The 16995-nt window shown below is 54.7% G+C and overlaps 4 protein-coding genes across 4 annotated transcripts; 1 reads left to right on the top strand and 3 right to left on the bottom strand.

Moving 5' to 3' along the window:
- The first annotated feature begins 229 nt into the window (after positions 1-229).
- Positions 230-4938, top strand: EV422DRAFT_517192 (uncharacterized protein). Its single transcript, XM_053069431.1, has 4 exons — positions 230-818; positions 899-1056; positions 1287-1799; positions 1878-4938. The coding sequence occupies exons 1-4, from the start codon at positions 697-699 to the stop codon at positions 4790-4792; spliced, it is 3708 nt and encodes a 1235-aa protein (XP_052928738.1). The 5' UTR covers positions 230-696; the 3' UTR covers positions 4793-4938.
- Positions 4939-5131: 193 nt separating this feature from the next.
- EV422DRAFT_549872 (Lon protease C-terminal proteolytic domain-containing protein) lies at positions 5132-7455 on the bottom strand (the record flags this gene model as incomplete). The annotated part of the gene is made up of 6 exons (XM_053071735.1): positions 5132-5251; positions 5273-5724; positions 5804-6242; positions 6311-6501; positions 6586-7156; positions 7222-7455. The coding sequence occupies 6 exons, from the start codon at positions 7453-7455 to the stop codon at positions 5132-5134; spliced, it is 2007 nt and encodes a 668-aa protein (XP_052928737.1).
- A 1221-nt stretch (positions 7456-8676) lies between these two features.
- On the bottom strand, positions 8677-9949 carry EV422DRAFT_517189 (uncharacterized protein). Its single transcript, XM_053069430.1, has one exon. It carries the CDS (start codon positions 9648-9650, stop codon positions 8862-8864), a length of 789 nt encoding a protein of 262 aa, XP_052928736.1. The 5' UTR covers positions 9651-9949; the 3' UTR covers positions 8677-8861.
- Positions 9950-10473: 524 nt separating this feature from the next.
- On the bottom strand, positions 10474-16943 carry EV422DRAFT_242838 (Golgi CORVET complex core vacuolar protein 8-domain-containing protein). Its single transcript, XM_053065667.1, has 9 exons — positions 15973-16943; positions 15796-15911; positions 15070-15729; positions 14813-15007; positions 14605-14752; positions 14344-14546; positions 14089-14280; positions 11093-14023; positions 10474-11010 (listed from the first exon to the last, which is right to left on the bottom strand). Exons 1-9 carry the CDS (start codon positions 16655-16657, stop codon positions 10543-10545), a joined length of 5598 nt encoding a protein of 1865 aa, XP_052928735.1. The 5' UTR covers positions 16658-16943; the 3' UTR covers positions 10474-10542.
- Positions 16944-16995: the final 52 nt, after the last annotated feature.

Genomic DNA, 16995 nt, shown 5'->3' with positions numbered 1-16995 from the left:
ACTGACTTCGGACTTGGGGATCTCGGTGGCGCAGCAGTCCATTTAAATCCCCCGCGTGTACGTCACGCTTACGAGATGGGGGAAGTGGAGCGTGCGGAGTTGGAAGTGTTTCACCCCCCCAATGTTGTTGTGGAGTGGAACTTTCCATTGAGATGAAACGCCCTGCCGCAAGCAATCCCCCCCCTGTTGCTCTTGCTTTACTGTTATACGTCTTAAGCAATGAGAATCAGGCAACGGACGGGGAGAGCGGTGCGTCAAACCCGCCTCGTACGTATTTACTGTGAGTATTATTATTGACAACAATCACCCATCCCCCCCTACTAACAACCCCCCCCGTAATACTCGTTATTGTCCGCCGTTCCCCATGTCTATTTCGTTGCTTCGCTGCTTTGCCTATTATTATCCTCGTATAGGCCTCGGTTCGGTCCTGCTCCCGTCTTGAAAAAAAGTCGACATCGATCGCATCCAACAGTACGTAGAGAAGAGCGAGAAGAGACGGTGTGGTCAGTCTACGCTCCCACCAGAAAGCGTTCTACACCAAACTCAACGCTCGCGGCCTCTGCTCGGGTTCACCAACACAGCAGAGCAGAGCTGCTCGTTCGGCTCTAAAGGACTTCCGACAGTGTACACATCTAAATTCACATACAAAGTCACATATACCTGCGAGCCAGAGGCCTCTGTACATATTCCCACACCATGCCAGCACGAACCACCACCGCAACAGCCCTGAGGTTGCTGGCCACCTCCACTATTCTCCTCTGCTTCCTCGCCACGCCGGTCGCAAGTCAAACTACGTCGAATCCACCACAAGGAGATTGGTATGAGACCCCTACGGACCCGTCAGCATAATTCATGTGTCTTGTCTTGTTGACCCCGCCTTTCTTTGTTTCTCTTTTAGCTTCAGTTTTCCCACGCCACCACAAGTTGTCAGTACCGCGTTGATTTCGAGTCCCAATGCTTCCGTTAGAGCTTGTGCTCTGCAGTGTTTGGCGCTGACGCCGCCAAGGGATAGGACCGCTTTATCTGCCAGGAGTTTAGCCACGGGGACTACTATTTGTGAGTGGAAGCGAGTGCGATAGCGGAGGGAGTACGCGAAGGAAGGGAGACCGAGCGTAGCGAGGCATGCTTGAGGGTTCCTACTGGACCGGAGGCCCAGGAATTGCGGATCACCCAGCCCAACATCCTTGTCGCGAGCGGAGCGAGCAGGGTATCGTCCGCTCAACCCACCATCCAACCAACCACTGTATCGCTCATCCGAGTCTAACTCACCTATATTTTATTCACAGCGTGCGCATGTTTCCAATCCGACCAACAACCGGCCTCCTCCGTCCCACCCACCGGCACATGCGGGCTCACCTGCACGCAAGACAACCTAATATGCGGCAGCAACCGCGCACCCAACGCGTTTGTAGTCTACGTATCAACCGATGCAACCGCCGTAGTTAGAAACGCCGTCTCCGCCGCGACACCCATCCCAGGCCGACCAACACTGACACCATCGACAGGCAACCCCGGCGGAGTTGACGGCAAACAGAACGCCAAAATCGCACCACCGGCCCCGGACAGCCCCAACTCGGTCGCGATCGTTGCGGGTGTTGGATTGAGTTTGTTGGTGGTTGGGGTGGGGATGGCGTACTATTTCTACAGGAAGAAGATTTTGAGGAAGGGTTCAAGGCAGGATCCGGAGGATATGACTGTGCCGGTGGGGACGGTGTCGAGGCCGGATGGTGGGGATTATTTGCCGAGTACGTTTGTGAGGACTTCGGATGGACAGCCGCAGTCGACTCTTCCTCCACAAGGTATGTTGAGGGACGATCGTCTTTTTTCACACAGAATGCAGCAAACAAAACTAACGCTACATTCTATTTTGATATTAGTCTCGATCGTGAACATCCCAGGAGACGGTCAACGAAAGGAAGAGAAGAGTGCATCGAAACCTCTGGCGGCATCTCAAACATCGCAGATTCTGCAGGTGCAAAACAAAGCACCCACAAATGCTCAAGATTTACGGGCGCCAAGGATGGAACAACCACCACAGATGCAACCCACCAAACCTTCAACCACCCAACCCTCCCGCATAAACAAACCGCCACAAATCACCGACTCCTTCCTCTACGTAGCCGAAGCCCCCCTCCTTAGCAACCCCGCCTTTCGAGGTCCTCTAGGAGGCCCAACCAACACCGGCCCCAAAAAACCACCAACAAACGAACCCCTCAAAATCGCCGCCGAATTCTCCTCCCGTGCCCTCGGCCCCGCCGCAATCGCACCTTCCGCAGAACCCAACCTGCAACGCGCGCGGCAGATGGGCGTGCCGATCTTGCAGAGTCCGCCCAATGCTAAGACGTATAGGAAGGTAGACAGCCCGACTTCTGACCCGGAACACGAGCCGGATGTGCTGGCCCCGCCGGTCCGAACCGTGTCGATGCCGCAGAAGGCGACAACGGCCCCGGGGCCGATGGCGGTTAGGACGAATATCGTGCAGATTGCGCCGAGGGTTGATGTTTCGGTGCTCTCATCCACGCCCGTGAAATCGGAACCGTCGCAGATTTCCTTCTCCTCCCAGGCGCCGAAAGCTTTGCTGCCGTCACCCCCCGTGGCCGTCAATCAGGGACCGATGATAAGCCCGAGCGGGTCCAGTCTACTTTCCGACGCAGAAAAGTACTTCTTCCGATTTTCAGGGCTCCAGTCCTACGAAACCACCAACAGCCCCGGCCCACCCAACCGCGCTTACACCCCCTCTGCGTCCGGCTCAGACGCACCCGACGCAATCCGCAAATCCTCACTGGTGACGCCCAACAAGGCGCTCTCCCACGTCTCATCCTCAGCGTCCCGGCCCTCCTCCCGCTCCTCCACAAAATCCGTCCGCTTCGACATGCCCCCACCCCCCGTCCGCGCCCCACGAGCCATCTCAGCGCGTCAATCCTCGCTCGTCAATTTCCGTACCTCGGAGAATAAAGTATTTCGATCCTCATCGTTGAAGGAGGTGATCACCGACGTCGATATCACCGGGTCACCGGAGAAAGGGGACACTCCGCCGATGAGGAATGGGAGCAAGCTTCGCAGCGAGATCACACCGGACTCGCCATCCACCGCCGCCGATACATCCTCAAACACGCAACAACAGCAAATCGACTCGCTGATGTTGGAGCTCTCCCACATCGCGGACGCGTTGTTGTCGGGGAACTCGATGCAGTCGCCTGCGATCAGGGATTTGACGCTCGCGCCGGAGAGGGACGTGAGCTCCCCGAAATTGTTGACGGGGATGACGGATCTGTATGAAGATTTGAATCGGGCGGTTGAGGTGGGTTGGGAGGTGAAAACGGAGGTAGCGGATAGGTCGGAGGGTGCTGAGCTAAAGCTCCCTGGCGGATCGACTCCAGTCAAGTCTCCTGCCAACCGGGACTTGCCCCTTTCACCCGAAACCCGCACACCAAGCCCGGAAATCCTACCATCCACAACCGACCTGTACAAAAACCTCACTTTCGAGACCCAGAACATTAGCCCCGCCTCTGAGCGTGTGGAAGAGCAAGAGGAGGACGAGGAGGAGGAGCAAAAAGAGCAAACACCCGTCGACCGCGCACTCGACCTCCCCTCAGCCGACCCGAAACACCTGACATCCATGACGGATCTGTACGGGGGGTTTTCGGCGTTCGGGACTATTGACCGGGTCACCAAAGCACGGAGGGGAAGTGAGGCGAGTAGCGATGATGGGGGCTGGGGATTTGAGTCTGCCGATGCGTTTGACCGTCAGCCGGAGGAGCAGGTTCAGGAGCAGGAAGAGGAAAAGGAACGGCTGACAAGCGTTGGGAGCGCTGATAATCGGTGGGAAGCTGACTCTCAGACGCGTGAGGAGCAGGCGGAGGAAATCGTAAACGAAAGGCCTGCAAGCGTTGTGAGCGCCGACGACCGCTGGGACGCCGGAATCATGTCGAATCAAAACATGTTCGCCCCCGACGTGAAACACTCTACATTCATGTCGGAGCTCACATCCATGTCGGATCTGTACGGCGGGGTTGCCGAACCCGAGTTTGAAAACGAATCCGATGATGAAGATATCGCACCGGACGAACCCACCCCGACCACCACCGCCGTCCCACACACGGCCTCACTCCGCCTTTCCACAGCTTCATTCGCGCCCAATAACGAAGATTCGCAAGACCTGAAACGACTCATCTCCGTATCAGAATTCTACGGCGCGTACGACGAACACGACCAACCCCGCCGTCGCGGCAGTGTCGAGTCGGATGGGGATAGCGAGGTCCGGTCGTTTGTTGACGAGGAAGATGATGATGATGACCGGGTTCCGGTAGACGAACCGACGTGGGAGGTGCAGCAGCCCAGAAGGGAGGATCCTCTGCGCAGCATTGCCGAAGAGGCGGTCATCGTCGTCGACGAAGACCCGGACAACGACACCGACCAAACACCCACTCCACCGACCTACGCCCCCACAACTTCCCCAACGACCTCCCTACCCCTGACATCCGCCCAACCCCGCGCACCCTCCTTCACCCCCGAAGAACTCGCCCTCCTCCAAAACCTCCCGTTACCCCCCGACATCATGTCCGACCCCGAGTCACCGACACCCACCGACCGCCACTCGATCATGAGCGTCATGCCGGATTTGCCGGCAAGGATCCCGAGGGCGGAGGTGGCGATGTCGCGGCAGTTTATGTCGCCGTCGCCGTTGTCGTCGCCGTCGCCTAGGAGTGCTGTGGTGCTTGATGTGAGGGAGGAGGTGGAGAAGGAGGGCTTGGAGGAGAAGAGGTTGGAGTTTGGGGAGGATATATGCTGAAAGTTGAAATGCGTATGTAAAATAGCTGGCCTGTTTTAGATCTCCCTTTCCCCTATTAGACATACATTGTTTTGGCTCGACCTGTTGGGACAATTTCGGCGTAGCTTCATTGAGATAATACAAAGAGACAGTGTTAAGGACCTCAGATACAGTTCGGTTCCAGTTGCGGGCTTTAGTTTGACGTTATATCCAAAAACATTTCAATGGTACAGGAAGGTACATGAACAAAAAACAAGCAGGGTCGTGGGATGTTGCCTACATCAAAAACAAACAAAACGGGGACAGGCGCCTACGCACGTCTACAAAAAAGCTGATCACACAAACACCCAACGAACGCACTCACAGTCTCGCCTTCATGCACCACTGCGGCGGCGGAGTTGACGTCTCGGGCGTATGCTCCGGCTTCTGTTCCGGCGGACTATCCTTTCCCTCCACAACCGGCACCGCGTCCGCCGCCACCTGCACAACATGGCCGGGCACCCCATCCTCAAACGCCGCCGCCAGGACATCATCGATCGTCTTTGCCATCACAAACTCAATCTCGTCCTTCACGTACGCCGGCACATCCGCAAGGTCGTTGGCGTTACGGAAGGGCATGATGATCCGTTTGATCCCCGTGCGATGGGCCGCGAGGACTTTCTCCTTCACCCCGCCGACGGGGAGGACGTTCCCGCGGAGGGTGATTTCGCCCGTCATGGCTGTATGTGGGCGGACGGGCTTGCGGGTGAAGAGGGAGACTAGGGCGGTGACGATGGTAATGCCGGCGCTAGGCCCATCTTTAGGGGTGGCGCCTGCGGGGAGGTGGATGTGGACATCGAGGTTTTCGAGGACGTTGGCGGTGGAGGAGGGGGAGAGGCCGAGGCGGTGGCTGTTGGCGCGGACCCAGGTTAGGCCTATTTGGGCGGATTCTTTGATCACGTCGCCTAGTTTGCCTGTGCGGATGCATGGAAATCGTCAAGAATGCACTCGGGGACACATTCTCAAACTGTGGAATATAGTCCAAAGACTCACCAGTGAGATGTAACACACCCCTTCCAGGCATCTGCGTCGCCTCAATAAACAGCAATCCCCCCGCCCCACTCGCCGTCCACGCCAGCCCCGAAGCAATCCCCGGCACAGACGCCCGTTCCGCAACCTCATCATCAAATCTCTCCGGTCCCAGTATCTTCTCCAGCTTCTCAACCGTAACATGCCCATCAAAAGCGGTCCCTTTTTCCTTTGCATCTGCAAACTCGACAGCCATGGCTCGGCACACAGCGCCAATCTCGCGTTCGAGGCTACGGACGCCGGCTTCGCGGGTGTAGCCGATGGCGATTTTGAGGAGAACCTCGCGGTCGATTTGGATGTCCTCGGGTTCGAGGCCGTGGGCTTTGATTTGTTTTGGGAGGAGGTGGCGTTCTGCGATATGCAGCTTTTCGTCGAATGTGTAGCCCGGGATTCGGATGACCTCCTGGGAAATGGCACGTATGGGTGAGCATGAGGATGGCAGATCAATGGAATTGCGAGCTCGGCACATACCATGCGGTCATAGAGAGGGCCTGGAATTGTGTCAGCATCGTTCGCAGTCGCCACGAACAAGACATTGGAGAGGTCAAAAGGCAGATTCAAGTAATGATCTGTGAATGTGGAGTTCTGTTCGGGATCCAGGACTTCCAGTAATGCCGATGATGGATCGCCACGGTTGTCACGACCCAACTTGTCGATCTCGTCTAGTACAAAGAAGAGAAAGTCGGCGATTGCTTAGCATGTCATTGTTTAAGGGTAGGGCCATCAATGGCTAACTCATGACGCACCTAGCAGGATGACGGGATTGTTCACACCACATCGACGCAAACCCTGCACAATCCGTCCCGGTAACGCCCCAATATACGTCCGCCGATGTCCACGAATCTCAGCCTCATCTCGCACTCCGCCCAGCGAAATGCGATGAAACGTGCGACCCAAGGCCGTAGCCAGCGATTTGCCCAGACTCGTTTTTCCAACCCCCGGCGGCCCAAGCAAACACAAAATCGGTCCCTTCAGATCCTGCTTCAGTTTCCGAACCGCAAGGTACTCCAATATCCGTGTCTTGACTTTCTCCAGGCCAAAGTGGTCATCGTCTAATTGCTGGCGCGCTTTGGCAATGTCCATGATGTCCTCTGAGTGCTTGCCCCATGGCAACTCCGAGAGCCATTCCAGGTAGGTTCGGACCACCTGGTATTCTGCCATACTGGGATGCATGCGCTTCAGGCGCCGTAGTTCGCGCCCTGCTGCTTTGCTGGCCTCATCTGGGAGTTTGGCTTCGGCTATCCGGTTGTTCAGATCGGCTACGTCGTCTTCCTCGCCGTCATCTGATTCGCCAAGCTCCTTCTTGATCGCATCGAGCTATGGATGATTCAATTTCATTGGCATTCAAGCGGATCGTCAAGGTCCCAATAGCCCTTCCATACCTGCTGACGCAAAAAGAACTCTCGCTGTTTCTTCCCCAGCTTGGAATCCACAGTCGACTGCAGCTTTTGCGAGATCTTGAGGACTTGTATTTGACGCGTCAACAGCTCCGCGGTCCTCTTGATCCGCGTTTTCACGTTGGTGGTTTCCAGAATCTCGAGCTTTTCTTCCATGCTGAGATCAATCATGCTTGCAAAGAGGTCAGCGAGCTGGCCTGGTGGTGTTGAATCGAGCATTTGTCTTAGTTGCGTCAAGACAGTGGGTGGTAGTTGGAGCTGTGACAGGACGTTCGCGAGTTCTACATCGGGATGATTGGAATATTAGTCAATCAAAGGATCGTCAGCTGAGACAGTACCAAGGACGTACCATGTCCGCTTGCTCGAAGATTCAGAATGATAGCCTGGAGTTCGGCATCGTCCTTTTCAATCGTCTGTTCGGGATGTACCAACACAGCTGCCTCAAAGTAGGGCGTCGTCTTGGTGTACTTTTCGACTTTGAACCGCGCAAGACCTGAGCGCATTGACAAATATCAGCACATGCCACTTTAAAAACTGTAGCCACGAACTCCGCTCTCCTCCCACCTTCTAACGTCACAGTGTAGCTAGCGCGAGTCAGCTTAGTTTCGCTCGGACTGTTCCTCTTAAGGTTCAAGATGCGTGCAGCGACTCCCCATCCAAACAGTTCAGTCTCTTCAAGCGGTTGCCGACCGTCATCCACGTCCACCGGCTTCCTGTAGAGTCGCGAAGCACGCGCGGGCTTATTCTCGTTCGTCTTTGATGTCCCACCATTGTTGGTCGATGTCCCGTCGCCATTTGTCCCAGTAGGATTTATCTGCTCCACAGGAGTGTATTTCACGGGCACACAGCCGACGATAATATTTGGGTTCTTCGAATACTGCTGGATGAGCTGATCCATCAGATGCGTCGTATCCTTACGTCCGATTTGTAACCGGAGGACGATGCCCGGCAGCAACACTCTGTTGTTGCGAATGGGTACGACGGGAAGAGTCTTTGGGATCTCTGATGTCGCCTTTGTAGATGGCATGGCGTGCAAGCTTTATCTAGGCGCTGGGTGAAGCCCCTGGTTTCTACAAACTACGATCTCTCCTTATACCTAACGGTCTTGCCTCGAAGAGACTGATAGGACTGCACAAGACAGGTGCTAAGATGTGGTCGGACGAACTCGAAGCGTGCTAGCGGTTGAACCTATGGAATGGCGTTGCAATCTGCAGCTTCTTGCGCCCGGTGTCCGTGGGTTCGCCTCTCAAGTCTACGAAAAGGGTGAGGTTTCGTTCCCGTACTTGCAGGTTTGATATGGTAACGTAGAGAGGGATGCGGGGCTACAGTAGGTAGGGAAAATCCCAAGCACAGAAGCACAGCGAGCTCGCGGACATTTGAAAGCGCTCCCATGTGATGGCCATGACACGCGCGCAGTTCACACGCTCTCAGTCGACCTTATCCTGGAGGTTTGGAACTTTGGATGAAGCGTTTTCACAGATTTACAAGTCCGAGCACTATGTAAGTATGTACACCCGAATGACTATCCTGCTGTACGCCCGAATGAATGGGTGTCCAAGCGCTTTGGACCGGGGGTATATATATATGTACAGTACAGGATTGATGGTAAAATGTGGAAACTGCGGTCAAATCGAAATGTGCTGCCCATGCATCCCGGCCCACCCCGCACCAAACCCACTCAGCATTATGCTAAAGACCTGCATAAGCCTCGACTCATGACCACATTCCCGACATCCGTATCCGGCACAATCTCTGCACAACGACCGTACCGAAGCCAAATCCCCGACCGTCTCGCGTTGTGGAGGCTCCGCGGTCCGCTTTTGCCACCACGACCGGATCTTCCGCACCAACGCTTTCCGTTTGTACGGCGGCGGTGCATGTGGGAGGACGAGCGTGACGGTCGACCGATACGCAGGCAGCAGCTCCCGACTCGAATTCAAGCAGTGGAGCATGAGTGGATACACCTGGCTAGGCAGCGCATTCCGCTCGCGATCTGCATGTCTAGATCTGCTGCCATTCGTATGTTGTTGGTATGGCGGGATATCATCCATCGCTTCTTCAAGGCGGCGGGCCTCCTCCGCCACCTCCTCCGCCCTCCGCCGTGCTTGTCCTCCTATCCGCAAGCAGGACAGTCTCCCTGGCAACCGTAGGTATCTTGAGCGCGGCCGTGTTGCGCTCGCTGCGTTTCGATTAGTTTCGGTAACTGAATGCGGTGCGTCGTATCGTGGTGGTCGCTGCTGCCGCGAAGCGAATGGTATCGACGAGGGGTCTCGTTGGTAAGCGGGCGCCTCCGAGTCCCAATCGTCGTCGTGGTATGTTTCTGCTATTGTATCGTGGTGACTCGGTGCGAACAGCACCCTTCTTACGGGCGCCGCAGTGGACTCCCTGCTGGACGCGTTGCGTAGGGCAGACATACTGACTGGTGGAATACTACGAGTTGCTTCCAAATAGCGTACGTCAAACTAGCGCTTTAGGAATGGCGGAAGTCATTCCTCTATCGCCAGAACGTCGCAATGCGGAGGTTGCTTCACAGGGAAACGTCCAAACGACTCTGCATGACCTGCTCAAACTCTGCTCAACTCGGCTCAAAAGATGCCAGTCGTCTCATGGGAGACTCTTGCCTCCCTCTCTGTGGATAAATATGATATTCCCCTGGCATTGAGCGGGCAGAGAAAAAGCCCGCAGGCCCGGGCCTTCTTTGAGAGCTTTTCGGTGCCCTCCGTCGACAAAACGCGCCCTTGTCAGTCCAACATGGCGGCCGGTCCCCTCGGCGTGTCGCGCGCAGCACAAAGCCATGCGGACAACGAGGACCAAGATGATGGCTCCGCATAGGGACAACATAAGATCGTCCTTGTTTCTCCACCATCTCCATCATCCAGGGACGCCCAATCCGAAAGCCAAGGCAGTCCGACCGGAAGTCTTTCGGAGCCTTAAAGGTCTAGAACACCTTCTGACGTTCAAGCTTGTGATCGGGATGTTCCACGCTTTCGGAGCGCACACAGTGCCACAGTGGCCATACAGCGCAGATCCGCGCGACCGAAAACCTCAGAGACAAAGGATCACAGGATGGACGCCTGTGGATTTCAACACAATGGATGGTAACGATTCTTACTCGGATGGGCTTTCAGATTTGCGGGTGACAGAATTACATCAAAAACAAAGTCCGTAACAGATCGTGCAACTTGAAAAGGGGGAACTTGATCATGGGAGAGCAAAACAAAATGACTGCCATGAGGGTTGGGAATTAAAGCAGAGGGGTTCCATGGCCAGCCATGGAGCCTGGGTGCGAAGTCACTCAGTTACGCCCTACAGGTCGTCGTCATTTACAGGCGGCGGCGCCAACGCCAGCGAGTACTTGCCCGACGACGCCAGATGCGACAGCGCTTGGTTATACGAAAGCCCTAGGCCCAGATTATCATGCGAATGCCTCACAAGCGAATGGTACGCTCTGCTCGGCGAAGTTGACGCCACAGATTTGGCGTCGTCCGGATGCTGGTGATGGTGACTGTTGTAAGGCGAGTGGTCCCCATAGTCGATGACCCCATCTTCGTCGAATGAGTCAGAGAGCGGGCTGGATTCACCGGCGTTGGCGAGTGCTGATGTTGCGTGCGCCTGGTGGCGCTTGGCGTCGGTGCGGAGGAGGTTGAAGATTGCGTTGGTGGAGTATCGGTTGATTGAGAGCGCGTGGTATAGGTGTGCTTGGGATTCGTGGACGTAGGCGGAGGAGCTGTTGGGATCTCCCTCTGGGGTCGGGGTTTCGGCTGTCGTGTCCGTCTGTACAATCAGGATGCAAAACATATGATGAGGTCTTCATTCATACGCAACAACAAGTGAATATCGCGCGGCTGCAACATACCTCTTTGCCCTTCCCTTTTCTCAGGGAAGTCGCTACTGCCAACGCCTTCTTCTTTGCCAAGGCTTTCACACGTCCCCTGGTTCTTGCGCACACAACACACCAAGCTGTGCCATTCTGCACGTCCCCCGTACCATCCCACTCCTCCAACCGCGCAAACTTCTCCATTTCGGCTTGCAAACACGCCGCATGAAACGCATGTCGACAGGGCATTATCACCACCTTATTCTTCGCGGAGCGTTCCGCCTCCGACATGGCGCGGACGTGCAGGAGTCGCCTGCAAAGCGGACATTGCCCACGAGCAGGTCGGAAAGCCTCCGAGCGGAGTCTAGCGTTACGGACGTGATTGGCATGTACGTCGGCGGCCATGACGCGGTTGGTGGCTTGGAGGAGCTCACGCTCGTATGTATATGATTCCAGCATGGAGAAGATGATGTCGCGGTGTTCGCCGAATGTGGCGCTGCGTTGGGATTGAACGATACGGAGAAGGATGGAGGGGAGGGAAACGTGTCCTACCATCGCGTAGAGGATGTCTCGAGTCCGGGCTTTTAGGATCTCGTGAAGGGCGTCGCGGTCTGACGGCTTTGCGACAGATGCGTCCGCACCTGCCTCTCCATTGCTGACATCCAGCGGGACACCGTCCGTAGGAGGTTTCGCCGAACTTGTAAGGTGCTGCATCTCCACGATCGAGTCCAATAAGCGGAACCACACCGTTTCCCTATCTCTCGACTCCGTCTTCGCGTAATGACGTCTGCATAGGTTCAACCCCATATCAACCTTCACTGTAATCACGTCTGCCATCGCTCTCTCGGACACGTCTCCGTCAACGCTTTCCAATGACGTGCCATTCAGAATCGACTCCACATCCTCCTCAATGCTCTTCAATATAACCGACAGAGCCCCATCCCAATTGCCACTCTTCTCCAGCAGCCAGGCGGCTGCATCAATCACGTCATGCTTCTTGCACAGGTTGAATACTCGATCAAAATCATATGGGAAGCCCGCTTGGCCCGCAAAAAGGCTTTCCAGATACTCAATAACATGGTTGGGATGTTTTGAGCCGAGAATATCGATATACCGCTCGTGAATCTCGGCACTCACGCGAGTTCGAGGGTTTTGAGAGTAGCTGCCGGATGATCTCGACGGACGTTCCCTCTGAACCCATTCCGCGTCCAGTAAGCCGGAAAGGTATTTGAACAACGCATCGGTGTCCGCCGATAAGGAGGCGATAACAGTCTTGTGGTCGGCAGGCCAAATCGCATCCACCAAGTCTGCCGTGGAGATCTCATCGATTTGCACTAGGTCGCCGATCCGATCCATGGCGCTGCGCTTGACCGCATCCACTTGCTTCCGTGACAGCTCATCCCGACTGTCTATCAGTTGCCGCAGAGCAGCAAACCCTTCGGTTGCACGATCTGGATCATTGATGTAGCATTCGAGCAGAAGCTCAAAGCGTCGGTGCCTACGGATGACAACTTCATACGCCCGCCAAAATCCTGCGTTCTTGAAGTGGTCGAGATACGCTTTGGACTCTGCGTCAATCAAATCCTTTGCGGTAGTCAGCATGGCCACGACCGCGCGTTGACGCTCGTCGCGACCGAGACTCTCGTGATCGGGTCCCAATGTCAACTGCAGGATGATGCGGCCCAGGACGTGTGTTGGGAAAGCTATTGAAGTATGATAGCGTGCGTATGTTCGAGCAACAAAGCAGTAGAAGATCGTTCTTTGGTCGTCGTTTGCCGCATCATTCCCATGGTCAGCGCGATCTTCTAATGGCTCGTCGTCAATGAGCCAAGTCTCGCCATCAATAACCACAAACAGAGCGTCCAAGATACTCTGTCTCCCGATTACAAAGCGGTCAGTGTACCTCCCTAAGCCATCGGTATCAGCAACAAACACATTGGATTTGATGGCCAGGACATCCGAATCAAGTGTCGAATCGGACATGACTACGGCAACGACTTTCAAGAACTCCTCGGGATCATGGTTGAAGAGTAGCCGTAGGTATGGATACGGTTCGGTGCCCAGTCGTTGCCGAGAGTCGGATCCGGGCGGCCAGGATGCGAACAATGGGGAGAGGAGAAAGCTGAAAACGTCGTTGCGAGCTTGCAAAGATTCGGCGCTTTCGAGTGTGCCGATTGGAAATGCTTTCCCAGTCAGTACGTAGGAGAGGTAAACGTATAATGTGTACACGGCTTCCCTCCGTGACGTACTTGTCGATTCCTTCTTCGCTGAATCGCCGTTTGCAACTGCAGCGCTTTCGGGGGTTGAGACCATCAAGCGGAGGATCTCAATGATGGGCATCACAAAATCTCCCACGCGCGTGTACACGTAGATGAGGGCGCTATGCAAGCCGTGGCGAAGACAGACAGTGATGATGCCATGCACGTCGAGGGTTGCGGTGTCCAAGTGCAGGATCACTTGTGCCAGCCTGTCCAGCCACCCCTTGTTCTCGTAGTGGGAAATGAAATCTTGCACAGTGACGGGACTGCTAAAGGCGGTAACCCGTTCGTCAAGGATATACAGCTCCAGCACTTCCAAGTAAACGTGTCCTAGGCCCTTCTCGCAGAACTCTTCGTAGATGTCGCCGAAAAGAAGTGCGTCTCGATCGATTCCAAGGCATGTGTCAAAGGCTGCGACGGCCAATTGTCGGTACGTCGCGAGGTCTTCCGCTTCATCTGCTTCCGGCGGCTGAGGCTCGTAGCTGGCCATGGACATCTTGATGTAAGTTTGCAAGAGCTCAGCCAGATAGTCCCCGACAACTGTCTGCCGTCCATTCTCATCGACTGGTAAGCCAGTGACAGCATTTTTTGCCTTTCCACTGAAGTACGTCATCCCTAGTTCGATGGCACCTTGAAAATGACCCGTGACTACCAGCGCTTTCAAACGGTCCATCCACGAAAGTCTGCTTGCGCTGGTAACTTCTCGTTGGCCCTACGAAAGTGGAGGAGTACATTGAGCAATAAATCACCATATCCAGCGCCATCTGAGCAACATACCAGAATAAACAAACGGCCTTTGAATGATTTTATACTTGGATAGTAGGCCGCCAAGGCCGTACTGGGCGCACCCTTCGTAAAGTAGTCCGCCGATAGGATCATGCGAGGTTTGACATCCGTTCTGTCAACTTCCTTCATCAGCGTCACATCCAGCAGGATCAGGCTTTGGTTCTCGGTCAGTAGCAGGAGAAGCTGTCGAAGAAGCGTATGAGAGACAGCCTACCAAGACATTCTTGACTAGACCCAATATCTTACCTTATCGTCCACCCACTGAAGTGCAACAATGACATCGTCTCCTAGCCAATCCCCATGCATCTTGTAGTCTATTGGTGTGGATATCGACGCGTCTTGCCTCTTCAGATTTGGAACGGTAGGAGCTCCATATGTCACTCGTAAGATTCGCAGCTGTTTTTCAAACGAGCAAGCTAATAGAGGATCGCACAACCTAGTGTATTTGCCTGATACAACGTTCGTTAGGCTGCGAGCGCACCGTTAAGCCTGAAACGGCAGGCTTACCTTCTGTCGAACGTTTCAGCAAGGGACTCCACGCTAGACAAGCAATCCCACATGCGCGGTCGTCAACCAACTTCGACGCCGAAGTCCCACGGGCCCAGGACATTTTGAATTGCGTTTGCGGTTGCGGCTTCATGCTTTTGATCACCATCTGGAGTATCTTTATCAGCTTGTGGCACCCTCTGGGTCATCAATGTCGAAAATAATGTACCTGATGAGAAGTTGAGAATGCCACAAGATGCGATTGATCTCCAGGGTGTTTGTAATGGCCGACGATGCGAGGAAGAGCAGCCATGGCGTAGATGACGGAAGGAGTTGCGGGGCTGCGAGAGCTGGGTAGCAACCGAGTCATGCTATATGCTCCTACAACCACCATCAACGGCACACCGTGATGAAACGCATTTCCCTATGGTGACATTGCTCTCAGTTTCGAGAACGCAGATCAAAGCTGCATGGAGCACCACTGACCTCGTTATCGGCAGATACAAAAGCACCTTTTGTGCCGACGAATGCAATGTGGATGATTGATGCTCCCTGAACGTGCCCCTCAGGTCTACTTGCGCCTTCGTCTTCCGCGGCAACTGGTGGAATATTCCTCAAAACCGTCTGCCTCAGAAGATTCCAGACACGGATGCACCCATGCGCATATCCGCATACAATCTGCTTATGATCGATCCCGATGGATATAGCTGTTACAGGTCCCAGATCTGTTGACTCACGAGGGTCACCGATAATCACCTTCAGAGTCTGCGCAAAATCGTACACTAGAACCATAGAGCGAGACGTGCCAATGACGATCCCAGCCCCGCCTGATATCGCCATGACGGTCGGTTTGCCGACCTTTTGTCTCATTGCACCAGTGTACAGCTGTAATGAGAGCCGCTGCAAGGATGTCCATCGCAGAACGTCGTTCGGACCTGGTGGAACGCTGATGACGTTGCCAGACCTTCCTGGTTGACTTTCGTTGGAGAAGCTCAGAGGTAGGGATGCGGCAGGTGACGATGATAACGAGGTCATCGACGCGAGTGTCGAAATCGACATGGTCCGCATATGAGCGGGCGGCCGTGGAGACTGAGCTAGCGGTGTGGAGTACGCGCTGGCTTCGGAGGATCGTTCGGATGAGCTATCCTGTAATGGAAGCAAAACACACATTAGCGTTTGCAAGTGAATCGGTTTGATGAGCGTGACCACCACCTCGGCGGAGTTGGTAGCGTTTGTGCTGGCATGGCTGAACTTTGACGCTTTCACCACGACGTAGTTCAAAGTTTCGGCATTCGTGTCAGCAAGGAGTTCTTCACCATCCTCGACATCTGATTGACCGACTGTGAGATTCTACCCATCGCAGTAGAACAGCGATTAAGCGCACGCTACCATCGATGTCCAAAAACTCTCCATACACGGCGATCTCCTCGATTATACTTTCCAACAGTGTCTTCGCTCGCTCACATTGCAACGGATTTGGCCCATTTAGATGGGGCAGGATCTCGCGGTGTAAAGTCTCCAATGCAGCCATCTTCGATCGCAGTACCGATTGGCTTACTTCTGAAATCTCTCCTGGAATCAAAAGCTCAGCAAACCCATTGGTGATCTCAGATAGTGGATCTTCCACATGTTCCGGCTCTGGTTCATCTTCCCAGCTGCGACTCGGTGCAATTTGGTATGTCGAGGAACGTGCTACCGAAGGTCTCTCCGACCTTTCCAAACTTCCGCTCCCTGCCGTCCTATCGGGAAGACTGGAATTCGACAGCCGGCTACTCTCCCGTGGCGAACTGCCCAACGACGCCTGTGCCGTGTTGCGACGGCCCCATCCCGGCAATTTGAAGCCCGTCCCAAATGGTCGCCACTTTGCATAGTCATTCCCTGCCCGCGTTGGTGCATTCCGCTCAGCGCCGTTAGAAGCACCTTGAGGTACCTGTGAACTCGTTGAGGTTGAGCCGTCTTCCGACCCGGCGTCAACATTCTCTCGTGGTGATTCCGTGGGAAAGCCTTCGACGCTGGAAAGATCACTCATATGTAACTCTCGTTGTGAGCCACCATGGGCCAGACTTGGGTTCATCTATTCCCCCGGGAAGAGCTTCTTCGACCTTCAGTACAAAGCCGGTGTCGTTGTGTGCATCGACGGAATTCTGTGCTTTTCGACTCGAGGTTGCAAGATGGCTATGATCGTCAGCGGTTCTCCGACACCGCACGGAGCTTCAAAGGACGGAGAATCAACTATGAAAGTTCGGTTTTATGCTCTCACGGCTTGGAAGAAGCCTTAAAATTGAGCTGTGCGTTTCTGTTGTCTGAAGAGCCTATGATGCCCACGGAGTTGCTTGTTCAAGTCGACATGCCAAATGCTGTGCCAAATGCAACGAGCCCAAATGTCGCGGTGACTTGCGGTGGGTGACACGT

The sequence above is a fragment of the Fimicolochytrium jonesii genome (genome assembly GCF_025526975.1).
Source record: "Fimicolochytrium jonesii strain JEL569 chromosome Unknown EV422scaffold_3, whole genome shotgun sequence".
Taxonomy (NCBI): Eukaryota; Fungi; Chytridiomycota; class Chytridiomycetes; order Spizellomycetales; family Powellomycetaceae; genus Fimicolochytrium; species Fimicolochytrium jonesii.
The sequence above is the reverse complement of the archived record's forward strand: the minus strand, read 5'-3'. Positions and strand labels throughout refer to the sequence as shown.

Coding starts and splice junctions, on each gene's coding strand:
- EV422DRAFT_517192 (XM_053069431.1), top strand. CDS start 697: ATGCCAGCACGAACCACCACCGCAACAGCCCTGAGGTTGCTGGCCACC. Junction 1,057..1,286: donor AGCCACGGGGACTACTATTT/GTGAGTGGAAGC, acceptor TTTTATTCACAG/CGTGCGCATGTTTCCAATCC. Junction 1,800..1,877: donor GTCGACTCTTCCTCCACAAG/GTATGTTGAGGG, acceptor TTTTGATATTAG/TCTCGATCGTGAACATCCCA.
- EV422DRAFT_517189 (XM_053069430.1), bottom strand. CDS start 9,650: ATGTCTGCCCTACGCAACGCGTCCAGCAGGGAGTCCACTGCGGCGCCC.
- EV422DRAFT_242838 (XM_053065667.1), bottom strand. CDS start 16,657: ATGAACCCAAGTCTGGCCCATGGTGGCTCACAACGAGAGTTACATATG. Junction 14,547..14,604: donor GCTGAAACGTTCGACAGAAG/GTAAGCCTGCCG, acceptor ACGTTGTATCAG/GCAAATACACTAGGTTGTGC. Junction 14,024..14,088: donor AAGGCCGTTTGTTTATTCTG/GTATGTTGCTCA, acceptor CCACTTTCGTAG/GGCCAACGAGAAGTTACCAG.